Raw genomic sequence first — 19145 nt, forward strand, 5'->3', positions numbered from 1 at the left:
ACTCTACCATTACATTCTAGTAGCACGTCTCCATGCCTGGCGTCTCCTTCATCACAGGCTCCAAGGCAAAGACTGAGTCTTCTCAGAGAATCTGAAGACTTCTGACTCTGTGAGGCTCTATCAAGGACAGTACACATAATCTTTCATGCAACCTCAGGCTTCAGATTTCCCGTATACCATAGCAAGATACTCATGGAGAGGACCTCTTCTTGGGGAAAGAGAGGGTACCATAGCCACAAGCTAATGATGTGGGTTCCCATATAACAGAAGAGCCCCTTCTGGACAAGGTACTCTACATACCTTCCCAAAGAGAGGCTACCTTATCTCCAAGGAGGGGATTTCCCCCACTGTCAGTATTCTCAGGGGACCCAAATCTTCCCGTCCAGCAATTTTTTTTTCTCTGTGGCTTTTCCAGGCCTGTCCCCTTGCACTCTACACCTACTCCTTATCTAGGGCCCAAATCAGACAGGAAAGAGCCTCCATTTAAAGACAACTATGTGTATTTGTAAGCATTAAGCCACCACCCTCGGCATCGCTAGGGATACCTATTTTCAGCGCTCCCTTGAGCTGCCCCTCTCCTGGGCATAGTGTTTAGTGCAGGTGGCTCGCTGCTTCCATATCTTGACTGCCAACCCAGTAGTTAGAGAAATTTATGCCAGTAATCACCAAGGACCCATCTTGGACCCCAAAGCTCACTTCCTCCAGCTTCCTTCCTCTTACAAGTACAAATGAATGACATTGTCTTCTTTCTGCTAACCAGACTACCATCCTCCTAGGCTTTCTCATTGCCTTTTTTTTTTTTTTTTTTTTTTGTCTCCTTCCTTTCTATTTTTTCTTAATCTCATCAAGCTGAGTTGGTATTTTGCAAGTGTTTGTGTGTGGTTGGCTTCACAGATGGTAGCCAGTAGAGCATCATCTTAAATTATATCCTGGCTGTTTACCCTCCTGTCCAATTTTTTATCAGATCCTATGTATTCACTCATTTACTCCCTCTTCTCCACCCTATTCCCATTTTCACTGCTCTCCTAGTTCAAAGGCTTACTTTGATTGTGACTGTCAAGACTCTTGCATTGCACAGCTTCAAGGAAGGCCATTGACCTTGTAGCCTGTGAATGGCCACTTCTGGAGTTGTGTAGTTCACAGTCTGACCATCAGGCTCCTGTTTCACCTTCCTACCTCCTGTGTGTTATTCTGCTCCCAAAAGAGCCACTTCCCTGCTCAGAAATCATTGATGCCTTTTCTTGGTTAGTAAAATAAAGTCTAATTTCCTCTATGGTATTGAAGGCCCTCTGATCTGTCCCTTGTCTGTTTCTCCAACTTCTCCCATTGTCACATCCCCATGAGCCATTACTGGCCATATGACCCCAGGAAGAGCCTGCTTCCTCAGGCACCAACAAATTGTATAGCACCTGCCAGAGTTGCTAGAGGCCTCAGAATGAATGACGGTGTGAACTAAGTGGCCAGCTAGTCACCAAGGCCCTCCTGCCTGGGGAGAAACACTAACTTTCCTCCCTCCTCACTGCCCCTAGATAATGTGTTACCCTTCCCCTTTCTTGGGTCTTTGTGATGCTGTCCCTCAAACCAAGCTGCTCTCTTTCTGCTCCACATTTCCTGTTACCTGTTGAAGTTCTATTCCTCCTTCAATTGTCAAATGAAACTTCATCTCCTCAGTGAAGCCTTCCCTGATTCCCCCAGGAGAAATTCATCTCTCTGTTCAGTGTTCCTGCAATGTTGATTTATACTTCATTTGTCGAACTGCTATCATGTCTCATATTACAGTTATTTCAGGCCCCCTCCCCCACCCCCCCAATACACACACACACACACACACACACACACACACACACACACACACGGTACTATGAACTCCTTGGCCTCAAAGACCATGTCTTCAGCTCAGTTTAACAAGTGGTATTGAGCATTAAGCATGCTGGTGGCTGGGTAACACAGAAGTGAACAAAAATATCATATCCCAGAGTGTACTGTGTAGTAGAGGCCAGTCTTAAGCAAGAGATTCAATAGATGAACAAGTGTTATTTTTTTTAAAAAAAGAGAATTCTGTGGAACCAAATGCTACATGGATCGATCCCTGTCCAGAGGTCTGTGTCCAGACTGGCCTTTCCAGCAACATCCAGTAACCTAATAATTAGAGGCATAATGACTTCCAGTGCCCTGGGTGGCCCTATTCAGGAGGTCTGTTCTCCTCATCAGCTTCTTCTGAGGAGGCTGCTAAGGCCTTGGCCTTAAGGGCCTGCTCTAAGCTGTCAAAGCATAGGCTGATGTGGCCCCTTTAAGAACAGGCCCCACATGCACTGCTGCTGGCTGCCCTGCCTCCTGTCAGCCTCTTTCCTCCAGCCTCACAGCCACAGGAGGATTTCTCAGCAGAGGAAAAATTCCCCCTTTTCCTCCCCCCCCTTTAATGCCCGGGGCCCTTCACTTCCATAATTCTTCATTTTCCAGCCTTGAACGTAAGCCAGACACATCTGTCTGGCCATATGCGTGAACCCTGGAGTCTGTGCCGAGGTGGCTGTAAAACAGGGCCGGTGAAGGCCCTTCTGGGAGAGCACACACATGTGTGTGCCCTCGGGCCATTGGCTCCCTGCCCAGAACCACGGGGCTTCAGCGCGCCAAACCCATGTTAACCTTCTCTATTTTTCCTCTTTTTGTTTAATTTAAGGGGGGAAAATCCCAAGGAAAAGGTATAAATTGTCCTGAGAGTGGAGGAGAGGCTCCTAGCTAGAGAGGCCATTATTGTTGGCAGGTACCTGGGTCACACTAATACAATAAGGAAGAAAGGAGAATCAAAGATCGGAGAGATGGGCTGTAAATTACACTGCTCTAAACTCCACCAGTCTCCAGGGTGTTAACCTAGAGGTGTAAGGCAACTCCCCAGTTCCCAGCGCCTTTTACAGATGCAGCAAAACAGGAACCACACATGTTTGGGGAAGGGGATATGAAGATGGGGTTGAACAAAATCCCCCTGGCCCCCAAGGTGGCTATAAAGTCCAAGTGAGATCTGGGGCTGTAACCACACCCCCACTTCACTGCTCCCACCTAGACCCCTGGGTCTCAGTTCATCTGTAAGGATGGGGGAGGTAAGGCCTGGCCTCCCTCTGAAGCCTGTCCCTCCCTGCTTCCGGCGTTGCACAGAGGCTGGTGAATAGGGCCGACTGGAGGTCAGAAACGGGGTGTGGGGAGCTCTCAGGGCCTGTGCAGCTGGAGCTACAGCGCCTAGGCAGGCTCCTAGATGTTGGGGGTGCCAAGTCCACCCACCCAGGGCTTTGAGGCCACACTTTCCGGCTCAATCCAGGCTTTTCCTTGTTGCCTGAGACAGCTCTCCATATTGGGCTGGTCCTGCCCACCATACTGCTTTCTGCCTGAGTTCTTTTCATTCCCATTGCCTTCTTGGGAGGTGTCCAGAGACCAAAGCAGGGTACATGGTTTGTCTGGGAAATTGGTCAGAAGTGTTTCATTCCTAATCAGGCCCCCAGGGCCAAGCAGTCACTGAAAATCCTCCTCCAGGCATGAGGCGTGGCCTCTTGGCACCTAATACTGGCCCAGGCCTGTGAATCCCCCGCCTCCTCCCTGCCTCTCTGAGTCTGTGCTGTGATTTGTGCTGCTGTCGGGTGGGGTCAGGTTTCCTGAGCAGTTGCAAACATCCCACCTGAAACATAACAGGCTCTTCCTCTGGCCACAGCTATTGTTTCCCTCTGCATTATGGCCACAGTCTTGCTCTGTAGCCAGCAATGACATGTGTTCTGAAAATAGCTTCCTCTCCTCTGTCCCTTTCCCGCCCACCCACCCTCCTACCCTTTCCCTCACCCACCCTCCTGAAGATGCAGTCAGTCCTTTGTGGTGGCCCCAGGAGTTTCACTCTAAATATAGCCACAGTTCATTCACACTGCCACCCAGCTTGGGGGAGGCGGAGTATGTTGTGGAACAATGGGGTATGCACAGAGCCCCCCACACCTGTATGGAAAGCTAGCGGAAGGCAGACACTCAGCCCCGGCTCCTAGCTGTCGGAGGCAGGGTGGGAGCCAGCATGCTACCAGTACAGGGGCACGTTCACGCCAGGGCAGGAAAGCACATCAGCCTAGGAGCTGGGCACCACCCAAGCCCGCTCCAGCTTCTCCACACACCATGGTGCCGGTCTCCTGTTTGCTCCAGCTGCTCCCACCTACCTCACTGGCTCCAGCAGCATCCAGTATCCTGTCTTCCCTCACAGAATGCTCAGGCTATTGGCTGAAAGACCCTTACACTGCTGCTCGAAGCAAGCTCAGAGATGTCATGTTTGGTTCTGCTACTCCCTCCCCATAGAAAAGGGAACACTTCCTTGGCCTTTTTCAGAACAAGCTTTATCCATTAAAAATTCAATCAGATTATCTTAAAGTGCTTTTCAGCTCTGAGACTTTGTGATTTAGTTCATTGAACTCCTATAATACATAAAACTCTATAGGTATTACAAATGAAACTCCAAGTGGGCAGTTCTTTTTCAGCATTTTATAATCTAGTTTGAAAATAAGATCAGTCCTTATAAAACAAGAAATAACAAGCAGGTTGTTACAATTTTTAAAAAGAAGGTAAGAGCTGGGCATGGTGATATATGCCTTTAATCCCAGAACTCTTAAGAAGCTGAGGCAGATTTGAAAGTTCAAGCCCAGCTTAGGCAATCTAGCAACTTTGCAAACTCTTGAAATTAAAAATTTTAAAAGAGCTAAGGAAGTAGGTTAGTGTGCAGTACCCACCCACCCACATATACACACAAAAGTAGTATATGTTAAGCTTTATGGTACTTTTGAACATCCAGAAAAGGTATTCTAAGCAGCAATTTTCCCATTAGCAGTGCAGGCAAATGAAGATGCTAACACTGATACTCCCAGGGGAGCTGCCTGCTTTCTGTAGCCAATGCATTGTCTGCTCCCCTTGGTTTCTGCCCGTGGTTATCATACCAACTATTCCCTTTTTTAAAGCCCCTTACTTTTTCTATTATATTCACATAGCTTTTAAAAATCAGTAGTATTGCCCAGGCACAGTAGCACATACTTACAATTCTCAAATACTAGGGAGGTTAAAAAAGGAGGATTGCAAGTTCTAGAGCAGTCTGGGCAATACAGGAACACCCTGTCTTAGATAGATGGATAGGCAGGCAGGCAAATGGAATAGTGCTATAATTTTTTTTAAGAGGTAGGGTCTCCCTATATTGCCCTGGCTAGCTCTGGACTCTTGAGTTCAGACAGTCCTCTTGGCTCAGCTTTCTGAATGGTTGGGCTATCGGTACATGCCACTGTACCTACCTACTGTGAGTCACAAATAGAAATCAATAGTTCTCTGTCCCACCCTCCCCATTCCCAGTACTGCTCCCTGTTGGTTTCCTCAGACAGTTACCCTCCTAGATATATAGGAAGTGAAAGAAAATTGGGCAGGAAGAAAGGAAACTGATTTTTGTTACTAATACATGTGTCAGGCACTAGCTAGGTACTTTCACATACAAGGTGAATGTGGAAATGTACTGTTACAATACCTCTGATTTCTGGTGAAGACTTTGCCCTAGCCAGAGGGGCCCAGGGATGCATGATTCTATCACCTTGTAGAGGGAAGGAAGCAGTCACACTCCCTGTGGAGCCCCTGAACAAAAGGAAGACCTAAAAAGGTCTTTTCCTGGTCTGGCCCTGCTTCATGATCTGGGTTCTCCAAGCTCTACAACTTTAGTGTTAGCTCTTTGCAATGCTTTTATTTATAATACTCAGTGTCTAAACTTTTAGTGGGTTAGCATTATAAAATAATTTCCACTGTATAGAAAAGGAAACTTAACCTGTGAGGTCCTTCCTGAGGACCCAAGCCTATTAGCTTCCTCTTTAGGTGCAGACCATATATATTTTCCCCAGTCTCTGCCAGCTTGTTCCAGGAAGCTCCTATACCTCAGAGAAAGTTGGTCACTGATCACCTTCCTGAAACAGAATTAAGTTCTTCCTGTCATTCTTTATACCAACATAAGCCTTATTGCCACCAGTCTAATTTTTAGGGCCTGCACTTTCCTCAGGTTCCCAGTGCACTATCTGAGGATCAGAGTGTCCCAGGCTTAACTACCATCAGAAGGAATCCTGTGGAACTCTTCTTCCGGGTCAGTACGTTTGACTCCAGGCCAGGGGTAGTCTGTCTGAATCTCAAGCATTCCATTTGCACCCCCCCCACACACACACACACACATGATAGGCTTCTGCAGCTTTTTACTCATACAAACAAAAATAAATCTCACTACCGGCCTCTGAACTCCAAGCAGCATGCTTCTCCCATCTCCCCAAGTGTCCTATGGCTGTGAGTGGGGACTTGGCACTCTCCCCACCAACATCACTTTTTCACTCCCTGTGCATCCTGTATCCTTCTTTCACCATACAACCCAGAGATTGGAATGGGACGTGACAGCCAGCACAGGCGTGCTCTGCACAGCTGCCAGGAATCTGACGGGTAAAATCTGGAAAAGTTGGGAGGGCAGTTGCTATACACACACACACACACACACACACACACACACACGCAGTGCACCACTGAGAAAGAGCCGGAAATACAAACGCCCATAGAAGGGTGTCTGGGGACTCTCAAGCCCTCTTTGGTCTGCCATTCTTTTTAAGGGAACTGACCCTGTCTCATGACCCAGGTGCGACTTTCCCCAAGACCCACTGGTACCCCAAAAGACGAGGTTCAGTTTCATCTAACCTCCTGAGATTCTGTGAGGGCATGTGGGGAACAGGAAGCAGTTGTGTGGTGACTAACTAGGCAGAGCCAGGTTAAGGGAAGTTGTCTGCAGGCATCCCTGGGACCGGATGAGGGCAGCCCAGCTTCGACCACCCACACACAGCTTGACCCTACCCCATCTCCAGCGAAGCCAGCAAGGTTGCCACCTTCCTAAGATTCTCTAGGCAGTTCACCTTTCTGGCCATAAGCCAAAGCCTCAAGAACCCAGAGAAGTTAAAGCTTCCTTAGATCCTGCTCTTAGATTTTGCTTCTGTCCTGTCATAAAAACACCTATGTGTAGGGGCTTGGGATTTAGCTCAATGGTTCCACTGCCTGCCTGGCAAGCACAAGGTCCTAAATTCAATCCCCAGTACCAAAAAAAAAAAAAAGAACATCTTAGTAGCTTCACTTTGCCTCAGCTGCCTGGTTTAACAGCCCTCCTTGCCTACTGCCAGCATAAAGGTAGGACGATACAAGTTAGGATCTAACTGTTCACACAGGGTAAAAATTTGCGGCCAGTTCCACTTCTTTAATGGAGTTGAACCAGGGCTGATGTGTCATGTCTCAATGCAGGAAAAGTGATGTGAGAAGAATGGCAAGGTCTGTGCCAAGTTAGGACCTTAGTCCCTGTTACTACAGATGTCAGTGCCCTCCTCTGTCCTCCTCAAAACAGATGGTAATGCTTATTCTCTCCCCTTACCCAGAAAGACAGAGATTTAGGACTTAGGAAGCCAGAAAAAGTCTTCCTAGCAGCAGAAAAGCAACACAGTGAAGAGAAGCCTGGGAAAAAAAGGAATGGGAATGTTAATGCTTCTCTATATGACAACGAAGGGCAATGAGTTGGTCACTAAACCTGAGCAGGATCATTTCCTGTTATTCTGAACTGCCCAAGCCAAGATTGGTGGAATGTGTGTCACCCTCTTCTTGGCAGCCCCCAGGGAGGGGAGTTGACCCGGCGAGTCCCCTGGGAAGATGGCCTATAGCAGTGGTACTTTCCCCTCGTGGCGTGAGATCAGTAGGAAGACTTCAGCAGACTTCAGCAGCATTTCTCATGCTACCAGAGTCCCTTGGTCTATGCCTTCCACCAGCTGTGGTGGCAGTGGCAGCTAGTTTACTCATAGGGAAAGGTCCCTGGCAGGTCACAGAGAAGCCACCCCCATCATTTGAAGGCATGCCCTTTCAGTTTTACTGTCACTTCAGTGAAGCCTGAGCAGCCTCCTCGCTGACTGTTTATGGGCACACCCAGCACCATGGGCCCCATCTCAGTTGGCACGCACATATACTTCCCCAGCGTCATACCTGAATCTGTGACCGTGTTGTTTGTGTGGCAGAAGGCCATGAGGGCATGAGGGTGCTGGCTTCTGCTAGCCTGCCCTGCCAGGTTTATGTTGGTCCTATGAACTCTGCTCAGGGAGCACAACTGTCTTGGAGGTACTAGATCAGTTTGCTTCTTGCCCATGATCCCCAGAAGAGGACGCAATAATGACCCTGTTCTGTAGCGACAGATTATACCCAGAACCTAACCCGATAGCCTACTGCTACACATGTTAAGACTGTCAGATGTGAGAACATTGGGTTTTCACAGATGTGCATGGAGCTTCTCAGAGATAAGACACCTGTGGAATAGAAAGCTCTGGGCCATGTACTTCCTGAGGGGTGAGGAGTGGTGTGCAGACCAATGGTGCCACATGCAGTGATTGTAAGTGGTACCAGGGAGACACTTTTTATTATGACAGTTCAGCTTGCACTAGTAAACATGACTAGGGTGTCAAATCCCCGAGACTCTGGATAGCAGTACTGAAAAAGAGGCTAAGGAACTTAAAGTCAATTTAAAGAAACACATGAAGTCAATGATAGTATCCCTTGTACAAGGCTGTGGCAAAGGATCAAAAGTAAAACAAAAAAAGACGTATAGGAAATATTGCACCAGGCAAGGGAAAAGTGGCAACCATTCTGCTCACCTCTTTGCACGTGTGAGTTTGGTCTTAACTCATCTCACTTGCATAGACTCCTGCTGCTGCAGAAGACTAGTTATTCCTGGTCAGCTAATACCCATGTTTTTTACATTGCCTTGAGTTTATTTTGGGTTTAAGTTGTGTTTTTAGTGTATTTGTTTGTTTAAATACAAAGTGAGGGCCAAGGATTTAGCTCAGTGGTTCTGGTACCTGCTTCACAAGCACAAGGACCCGAGTTCGATCTCCAGTACCAAAAATAAATAAATAAATACAAAGTGAGGTAAATTGAAATAACAGGTTCTGTTCAGACACTGATAAATGCTGAACATATGCAATCCCCACACTGAGGAAGCTGAGGCAAGAGTATCGCCTTGAGTTCGAGGCCAGCCTGGGTTCCCTAGTGGATTCAAGGTCAGCCTGAACTATATAGTGAGACTATATCTCAAAAAAAAGATACTGATAAGTGCCAGGATTGATAAATACTTTTGTATATGCTTCCTGGATAACTTACATGAAACCACTTTCATATCTAAGGAACTTAACTCTCCCCTCTTGATTTTTAGCCCTATCCTACTTTCAGAGAACTGTTATTTTTAGGATTGTCAGTATCCTTTCTCAGTCCTAGGCAGGATTTAGTGATGCCCCGTCTCATGGGCCATTTGGTTTGTGTTCGGCTCAAAGCTTTGCTCAGAGGACCAGGGATTTAGCTCAGTGGTTCTGCCCCCTGCCTTGCAAGCACAAGGTCCCAAGTGTGATTCCCTGGTAACCTCCCAAAAACGAGAACTTTCTTAGAGCTTTGCCCAGCCTAGGCCTGCTGAGGAAGAGGTGCCTGGGAGCAGGATGCTGACGCTGACTAGGTGTCAGTCAGGGGCCCAGCCTCCCCGACGTGTTTGCTTGCTCACTCACTGTCTGGCTCCCTCACCATTCTGTGTCCCTATAGGCTGTCCTGGAGGACCAGAGTCAGATGAGGCAGATGGAACTGGAGATCAGACCCTTGTTCCTTGTACCAGACACCAACGGCTTCATTGACCACCTGGCCAGTCTGGCACGGCTGCTGGAGAGCAGGAAGTACATCCTGGTGGTGCCCCTCATCGGTGAGCCCGGCAGGAGGGCAGAGCAGCCCTGCATGTGTGCAGCAGCCCGCTCCACACGTGCCCCATGCCTGGGGCCAGGCAGGCAGAGCCCTGCTGTGCGTGTGTAAGACAGGATTTGCAGGGAAGTGGGGAATGCGTGGGGCAAGGAAAATTGTTTAATAATCAGAGCAGTTCAAATTATTATGGCTGATCCATGGCTTAAACTGCTTGAGCAAATGGACTCCTGTGTCCCAGCAACCAGAGGCTGCATGAGCCCAGCCCTTGTTTTTATCCTTATAAAGCTTGCAGTAAAACAGCAAAGCTGGTTCCCGTTATTGGTAAACACTCAGCCCTGGCAGATAACGGCAGTGCTGCTGGGTGGTCTGGCAGGGAGGTTGGGAGGATTTTGAAGTGGTTAGATGCCTTTGGTCTGATTGTCTTGCAGTTTTTCATGATCTTTCTGTTGGTTCGAGGTAGCATTCTTTTAGTCCGTGTCACCCTAAGGCCAGGCTCATGGGAACCCTCCAGAGCATGCCCTTGGCTCATTGCCTGTGGGTTTCTACCACTTGGGTGCTTACCACTGTCTGGTCATCAGTGCTGGTATAGCATCAGCATCTCATGACCCAGTGAGCTTGCTTTTTCACCCTCTGGCCAAAGGAGCCCAACTGGGCTGCCTCCAGAAGACAGACTGGGCACCCTTAATTCCTGGAGCTCTGTGGTGGGTCATCCTCAGAGTGGGCTTTGGGCTCTGGGCTCTTGTCCAATATAGTTGATATAACTAATACAGCTGATGGCTGTACTGTGGAGGCAGAGGATCTGGGAGTTGATTGTGAAGCCAACTTTTAAATGTCCCCCTTCTCTCCAGCCACTTAGAATAAGTTTGAAAGCCCTGTCCTCTGGAAAAGCCACCAGACTGGCAGTCTGCCTGCCAAGCCACCTCTGACATCTATGCCAAGATGTTCTAGTGGGCCTTCCCTCCCAGTCCCAAATGTCTTAGTGCCAGATGGGGGTGGAAACAAAGGGCAGGAAACATCCGCCCCTGCAGAGCCTGTAGAACCCTGGGGGGTTGTGGGAAACACGTTAGCACCACCTGAGAATGTTGGCACCGAAGCAGCCCTCCTCCCTGCCTCCACCCTCCCGGTCTTCCTTCCCCCTCCCCATGTGGCCAGCCTGGCCAGAATCTCTTAAACCCGGGTCTTTATACCTAAGGAAAGATTTTCTGTACTTCAAAAGAAGAGCAACTGCTGTCATTAAGGCTGAGCAGCAAGACTGTCATGTTGTCCTGGCTTTCTGCTTCCATCTTTGGGTCCTAGTGTGGGCTACCTTTCAGAATATGTCTCTGAACTCTGACCCAAGAGGTTTTCAAAGAAAAGGAAAAATGGGTGGTGGTTGTTGTTGTTGTTGTTGTTGTTTGTTTTGCTAGGTAGTCAGGAAAGATCAACCAAGAGTGCTTGCTGACATCTCTGGAGCCCCCTGAGATCCAGAAGGTGCCTTAGACACCTCCCCAGGGTAGCAAGGCTCTTAGACGCCAGCACCAATTATGCCCCTATTGTGCTCAGGGTTCTTGTTCCCAAGAGATCCAGCCCTTGCTCTGAAGAACTTATAGTTTTACTAAAGAAATCCAAGTTTGGTGGGGAGGGAGCAACAACAAAAAACTGAGGATCCATACAGAACAAAGTAGATGACCCTCAAGGGTACTCAGAACTGACAGCTCTGTTGTACACACAGGCCAGCCTCTTCGAAGAGGGGCATTCCTATTCACAGATGCTTTCCTTGATAGTGTCTGCCCTGTTCCCAGAGCAGCAAAGGGTTAAGCTGACAGCCTTCCCTGCTTGTTTCTTGTGCTCTTTAACCTGCTCTGTGCTCCTTAGGTCTGACCCCAGTATTGAGAAGTCCTGCCTGGTGCAGAAGCACAAACAAGCTTCTCCTTTGAAGCCTGTTTAGTTTGGAAGCAGGAAAGCAGATTTTGGGATAGAATACCAGTTTTTCCTATTTGATGTTCTGTTTGCTGTACCATCCACCCATCTACCATTATTCCCCAGCCTCAGCCATGTATTGTGTGGACATAGCAGCCTCAAGTTACTGAAAATATGGGCATCATGCATGTGTGTGTGTGTATGTGTGTGTGTGTACTCTCACATGGGCCCTTTCCAGAAAATGTCTTTGAATACCCAGACAATGAGTGCCAGGCTCACCATGGAACAGCATGCTCATGTCGCTTCCCCAAGCCATGAATCATTGTACTAAGGAGAGGCCTCAGACCCCAAACTCTCCCGGAGCCCCCAAGGAGTGCATATTTCCCACTTGACCTCAGGCTTTTGGCTGGAATTTTGGAAAGAATCTTCACCAGAAAATGAAGCCGTGTCCCAGACACATAGGCAGGCGCATACACACACACACACACACACACACACACACACACACACACACACACACACACAAAGTGTAGTATCAGTGAGGTAATGTGCCAAGGATATGTTTTTGAGGAATACCAGGGCCCTTGGAAGTCAAGCTATGACTGCCCTTCCTCTGTGGTGACTTCCCTGCACTCTGTCAGGGGGATTGGCTGGAGGACTTTGCCTCTAATTGATTGGAGTCCCATGTAGCTGAGGAAGAATGCTTCACTTTCCCTGTATCTGCCACATATTCTTGTCTCTCCTGAGGAAGCTTTTAAATTTGATCCTGTAACTAAGAAATGCAATAGAGGGGCCAGGTGTATTCTGAATATAGCTGATCCAGAAAATTCTTTTAAGTTCCTCCCAGCAGGAGTGAAGGGCCCAAAGGAAGAAACAGAAGGGGGATAGGACAGTATGAAATTCTGGGACTCTTCCTAGCCAGGCACAGTGGCACACACCTGTAATTCCAGCACCCTAGGAAGATGAAGCAGAAAGATCACAAATTTCAGCCCAGTGTGGGCAACTTAGTCACTTATTGAGATATTCAAAATAATAAAGTGTTGGGAATATAGCTCAGTACAAAGACCCTGGGTTTGACCTCCAGTATCCACCCCCACCAAAGAAAAAATTCCTTTGGGGAAGAAGTACTCTATAGTCTGAAGGGGCTAGCTGGGACAATCAGTAGACAAGAGGCCTAAGACAAAGGCAGAAATAATCGATGATAGCTGAGACTAATACCATGTGGTCTTTGTCTCATCAGTGATCAATGAGCTGGACGGCCTGGCCAAGGGGCAGGAGACAGACCACCGGGCTGGGGGCTATGCCCGTGTGGTACAAGAAAAGGCCCGGAAATCCATCGAGTTCCTTGAGCGTCGATTTGAGAGTCGGGACTCTTGCCTGCGGGCCCTCACTAGCCGGGGCAATGAACTTGAATCCATCGCCTTCCGCAGTGAGGACATCACTGGCCAGCTGGTGAGACCCCAGCAGGAAAGGAAAACCCACAGTCCACTGTCAGAACAGGCTTTCCAGAAAGGAGAGTCTAAAGGAAACCCTGCCATTCCTGGCTGCTGAGAGGGCAGCCACAGTAAGGCCCAGGATGGGGTAGGGCCTTGTCTTCTAGATCACAGCACAGTTAGACCTGGCCAAGCAGGGCAGAATATGCATGGGAGGGACCCGGAGACATGACTTTTGCCTCCTCCACATGGCGCCCCCTCCTGCCCAGTGTGCTTCTCACACTGTCTTCCTCCAGGGTAACAATGATGACCTGATCCTATCCTGCTGCCTTCACTACTGCCAAGACAAAGCTAAGGACTTCATGCCCACCAGCAAAGGTAAGCTTGGCGTCTGCCTCAGATTATCCATCCCTTGCCCATCATTGTACCGGTCCTCAGGCTCCGAGAAGGGTCCCTCCTGCTTACTGATGTGGAAGTACCATGCAAGCCTAAGCCAGCCCATTTCCTGACCTCCCAGAAGTCAGACTTCCCAGTCACAGCTCCCTCATCCCCGGGGAATGTCAGGTGGATCCTGGGCCTACTAGGGATGAGCCTATCCCAGGAGGCCCAGCTCTAAGCTTTCCCGCTTGAACTACATCTATGTTTTTCTTGGTGTGTGTTGGGGGGGTATCCTTTGAGTTCCCTCTGACAGTAAAAATGTCATTATAGTTCAGTGTAGCTGTTCTGGCTATAGTCGCCTGAGCTCAGCCCTCTGTAGCTCCAAGGAGCACAGCCCCCAATGGGCACACTCCTTTTTCTTGGCCACGTTCATCTTCTTAGAATGTTTACCCTGTATCTGGGCTGGAGCCAAAGTACTTCCCCAGTGAGGATTAACCTTTCTCCCTGGTCTCTCTGATCGTGAGCCGAAGCATTTGCAGACTGGCAGGTTGGGAGGTAGGTGAGAACTTATTGCTGAGCCTGTAGCCCAGTTTTCAGGAATTCTTTGGTGAGCAGTTTCATCTTTGGGCCAGAGGCCCACCCTAGGGCTCTCTTCCAAGTCCCTGACCACCTCACCCTCAACCCTGAGCTTCCTTCCTGCCCCACCCCACAGGGTTGGTGACACTCAGGGGTTTTCTGCTCCTGGCTCCCAGGGTTTCGACATTTCTTCTTTTGGAAGGAATTTCTAGCACCTCCTAGATCATTGTCATCTTCAGAGCTGGTAATTCTCACCATTTGGTTTCTGTCTACATTTATGTAGTCTCCTCATTTTTTTCCCATCTCTGTCACCCGTCTGTCTTCTCTGTTCATCCTCTGAGCCCTGGCTTTTGCACTACTCTAGGGATTGTCTTCTCCTGCCTCTCCTCCCACCCTTGTTAGTGCAGCCCTTGTTTCTCTCTGAGTCTCCATACCAGAAGCTATTCATAATCCCATAACTGCTGTTCCTCAAAGGAATCACACCACATGGCTCGCATGTCCTGTCCCATAGGGCCAGATCTGGAATGTTCAAGTGATACAGAGGAGTTCTGGCTGAGCCAGAGGAGTTTGTGCCCTGGCCTAGGGCAGTTTCCTGGACGGATACCTCCTAAGTGAGAGATAGTCAGGATTGCAGAAGGCCTTGTTGGGAAGTGTGGCTCACACACTGCTCAGCCTCAGAACTGTTTCTTAGGACAGACGCATTTTGACTTTGGCCCTGCTAGTCCCTCTACCCTACCCCCTCTTCACCCCAGTCTGCAGGAACCCACTGCCATCCCGAGGACCCGCCCCTATCAGAATTACATCAGAACGGCTGGTGTAATCAAACCTCATTTGTCAGTGTGAATTCTTAGCAGATTAACTTGTCAGATTCACAGAGAAACTGTCACCAAATGTTTATATGTAAACGATGTTGAATTTTAAAATCATGTGGATTATGGCGGATGGGGCCTGACAAGATGACAGTTTCTGGTTTCTAACAAAGTGAAGTTACCAGTGTCAAAACAGAGGATGTTTATTGTTAAAAATGTCTCAAAGTATCCACAAAAACCCCTGCAGACCCCTGCCAGCAACATTGGGCCTCGGTTGTCTGACCTAAGGCCTGGGACTCTCCTGATCTGAGGCCCAGGGCAGGAGTGATGGGGCTGCAGACAGACCCAAACAGCTAGCCAGGAGCCCCACCTAGCACCTCATACCACTGCCCACCCCACACTCACACTCGCAGAGGGGCCAGGCCCAGACAATGGAGGGGATCTCAGCAGCCAGCCCCTTACCCTTAGCCACCACCTTCTTCCTCTGCCCACCATAGCCTCTTGACTCTAGCACAACCTCTTTCTCCCTATTGCTTTCAACCCCATAAGCCTCTCCCCTCATCCCCCAGGTTCCACCCAAGGCTGAAAACCTGTTTTTAGCCTCCCTGCCTAAAGCTGGCAAGCTGAAACCACTCAGGTCAGACATGGACGCTTGCAATCCCCTGTCCCCACCAGCCAACACAGTCTGTGAGCACAGCAGGACATTTCTTGTGCCTCACTCTTTGATGGACCTGCTCTAGGGAATGCCTACCCTGGGCCTGAAGAGTGGGTATGCCAAGGTGGGGGGGGTCACCTGTGTGAGTGCTTGGCCCACTTAAGTTCTTTCTAGTACATTAAAGGCTAGAGCAGGGAAAAGAGATAATAGATTGTGCTGAAAACGGCATCTAAAAAGAATGAAGGCTATCTGTGCTGATATAGAAAGACCTTTTTAAGCATATAAAATTTGAATAAAATATGGCTAGTATGATTTCGATGTTGTAAGAAAAAAGCTAAGATACAGATATAGATACACAAGTATCTGTACTTGTTAAATGTGCATAAAGAAATCTTGAAGGCTACCCTCTCTGGGGTACAACACAGCTAGGAGGATAATCTCAACTCTGCTTTTCCTTTTTACCCCTCTGTACTGTTATTAGATGTGCATAAATTACTTTAGTAGAGGAAACTCAGTTGCACATAGCTGCAGGGCTCACTTGGCATGGTTCTGTCAAGGACCCCTTCCTGTGTCATCTTGCCTCAGACCTCTGTTGAGCTAACCTTTCTCCCCATACCTGGGAGTCCTGTATCTGCTTTCTATTTATCTTTGGTTTTCTACCCCAAGATGCATAAAGCATCAGTCTTATGGCTCTAGAAGGAGAAAATGTGTAAAAAGAGAATATTGTGAATCCAGGGCCAGCCATGCAGCCAGAAGGAAGAGACAGCAAGGGGCTTCTCCTCCCTCAGTCTCCTAGGAAACTGGTCTTGGGCACCTCTCGGGCACAGGCAGAACAGAGTCCTATGCAGGAGGCACAGCAGAAGTGCAGCCATGAGGCCATGCATGGTTCTCTCTAACCCTAGGCTCAGAGTCTGGATTTTAGAGAGAAAAAGCTTATCCCCTCCAGAGTCACATTCCCTTTGAGGAGAATGCCTGTCCCCTGCCTCCTGTCCTCCATTAAGTCCTTTTTTATGCACTGACAGAGGAGCCAATCCGTCTACTGCGGGAGGTGGTGCTGCTGACTGATGACCGGAACCTGCGTGTGAAGGCACTGACGAGGAATGTGCCTGTACGGGACATCCCAGCCTTCCTCGCGTGGGCCCAGGTGGGCTGAGGGGACCTCGCCAGGGCCCACCCCAATGAAACCGTTCCTGAGAGGCCGCCAGGCGCTAAGTGTAGCACAGAAGATGTCCACATACCTGAGCCACCAATCCACCCCGACAATAAACCATCCTCTTCCAACCCACGCCGTGGCTGTGCTGTGGGGGAGCTGCTCCTCCCAGAGCCCCTCCCAAGGGTTGGTGGAAGCTGCTGGGACCCTCCCAAGATTTAGTGGGGAGGTGGCTAACTACAGCAACAACAGGTGGGCAAGCCTAATAGGCTGCTCGTTCCTCAGCCTTTCTCCCTTCCAGTCTCATTCCAGGGATGGGAAGGGCCAGCTCACCTAGGGACTCCACCCTTCTCTGATAGAGATGAGGCAGGGGTTTAGTGTTTCCTTCAGATGCAGGTGAAATCACAGGTCCCTTTCATCTGTAAACCTCTGTCCTAAATGTGTCGGAGAAGTTTGTGGCTACATCATGGAAAGTGTCCAGGGAGTGTCTCCAGCTCCCTGAGGCTTGATTCCCCCATGGACTGAGGTTGGGTTCTGGACATGTCCCTAACAGCAGCCCCTACGCCCCCGCCTCTTCTACCCTCACCCAAACACACACACGCGTCCTGCTGCTCTTCCTGTCCACATCAATCTGAGCCCCTTGCACTTTGCCCCTTGTTTTCCCGTAGACAGTCATGGGCCTACAGGGAAGAGACATCTGGTCTCAGACCCGTGCTTCCTGGGTGGCCTTCTGCTCCTGCTCTCATTAGCCTTTTGCTATAGTTCCGTCTTTCAGAAATTTTCTGACTCTTCTTGTCACCACCACCCCTGCCTACCCAGAGCATCCCCTCATCCTCCTTTCCTTTCTTTTTAGTCCCTTTTACCCTCCTGGCCCCATAACTTCCTCACCTCAGTTTCCTTGTCGTGGGAGTTCTCTGCTACCTGCAGCAGGAACCGAATAAAGCTTTCCCATTTACCATTGCTTCCCAGGCCCGTGTTCTAGGATCCAGGCTGGTACAGCCCAGCCTGAGTGGGATGGTCAGTGCCTAGAGGAGCATTATGCATCCTGAAGCATTTACCTTGTTTCCAGCTTTGCCCTCCACTTCCCAGAACTGAACTGGCTCAGGGGCCCTTTAGCTTTGAAGTTTTTTTGTTGCTCTTTAGCTGGTGCCCATGTTTACACCCACACTCAAGAGGCTTTCTACTATGAATGAGTTCGTCCAACCCAGGGATGAGGAGGAGGTAGGGGAAAGCAGGGTCTTAGGTGAAGGAAAGGTGAATTTTGATGGGACCAGTAGGGGAACCTCCCCAGCCGGCTGCATTACTGTATAACCTACCCAGAGCATGGGCGTATGCTGTGCCCTTCCAGAGGCCCCAGACGGTGCCAGCAGGAGGGAAGCTGTGCAGGAGACCCAAGGCCAGTGGTGGCTTGGGTGGTATGAATCCCTCAGGACCTCAGAACTTGGAGACTGGGCTCTTGGGTGGGCTCTTGGGGAGTACAGGGTCCTGGCTGTCCCTTGACTCTTCTCCCTGTTTGAGGCCAGTGGGTGGGTAGGAGACCCCTCTCTTCTCCATCCGGTTTGCAGCACTGGTTTTGTTTCCTTAATAAATCTTTAGTTATGAAATGACCTGACCTCTTGTGGATCTATTTCTGGGATCAGGGAAAGTAGACAGGTGAACCCTGTACACCTGTGTGCCAGTGCGCCCTTCCACCCACCCTGCTGCAGCCCAGCTAGGTTCTTGCGTAGGGGCAGAAGAGAATGGCAAGGATTGGGGACCTTGGTTACTGCTTTATTGCTGTTTGATTCGAGTATAGAAAATGGAAGCGGCTCTGAAAGAGCCTGTGTACAAGGTAGGAAATATACAAACTTGAGGGAGCTAAGGAGACTGAATTCCAGCCCAGCCTAGACTGGGCTTGGAATTGGGGGGGGCCACCCGGGGCGCATGCAATAAATATGGTCCGGGGCCCCAGGGAAGGGAAGGGGACACCGCAGGAGTGGGAGACCAGCTAGGGCAAGGCTGTCTGTGCCCTGGCTCCGGAACTCCCATCCTTGGTGGTTGGGAGGGAAGGGTTGGCCCTGGGGCTAGTGCCACTTGTGCAAAATGAGGAACTTCACATTATCAGTCCCGGGCGGGCTGGAGCTGAGTGGGGAGAGCCCTCCGGCAGGCTCAGTCCCCTCCCCTCTCCCCAACTCTGCCCGAAGCTCCGACCCCCGCGGGGAGATTCACAGTGAGAATGGGTGTGGTCGCAAGGGCCGGAGGTAGGGCTGGGGGCGCCCCAACAGTGACACCCCTCCTCAACTAGAGCAGCACGGAGCCGGAAGGAGGGGGCCAACAAACCACGGGAAGAGGCCGGGGGTCTCCTTTGGTCAACGCTGATATCAAAAATATAAATCTCCCTTCCCCCATCCCACCCCCGACCCGAGGTTTTCTCCTAACCCCAACCCCGGGCTAAGGCACAAAGCAGTGAGGCCAGGTGAGGCCGCAGA

The 19145-nt window shown here is 49.7% G+C and overlaps 1 protein-coding gene across 2 annotated transcripts in view; it reads left to right on the forward strand.

The window, feature by feature from the left end:
* Smg6 (SMG6 nonsense mediated mRNA decay factor) overlaps window positions 1–17260 on the forward strand; it is a 234931-nt gene extending 217671 nt beyond the window's left edge. For both annotated transcript variants that reach the window (XM_010642132.1, XM_010642131.3), the window contains 4 exons: window positions 9628–9781; window positions 12917–13128; window positions 13406–13487; window positions 16550–17260. In XM_010642132.1, coding sequence (XP_010640434.1) covers window positions 9628–9781; window positions 12917–13128; window positions 13406–13487; window positions 16550–16680 — 579 coding nt within the window. In that variant the 3' untranslated portion in view covers window positions 16681–17260. The remainder of the gene's footprint in view (window positions 1–9627; window positions 9782–12916; window positions 13129–13405; window positions 13488–16549) is intronic.
* The last annotated feature ends 1885 nt before the right edge of the window (window positions 17261–19145 follow it).

The sequence above is a fragment of the Fukomys damarensis genome, unplaced genomic scaffold, assembly GCF_012274545.1.
Source record: "Fukomys damarensis isolate Sample0158 unplaced genomic scaffold, DMR_v1.0_HiC HiC_scaffold_13, whole genome shotgun sequence".
NCBI classification, from domain to species: domain Eukaryota; kingdom Metazoa; phylum Chordata; class Mammalia; order Rodentia; family Bathyergidae; genus Fukomys; species Fukomys damarensis.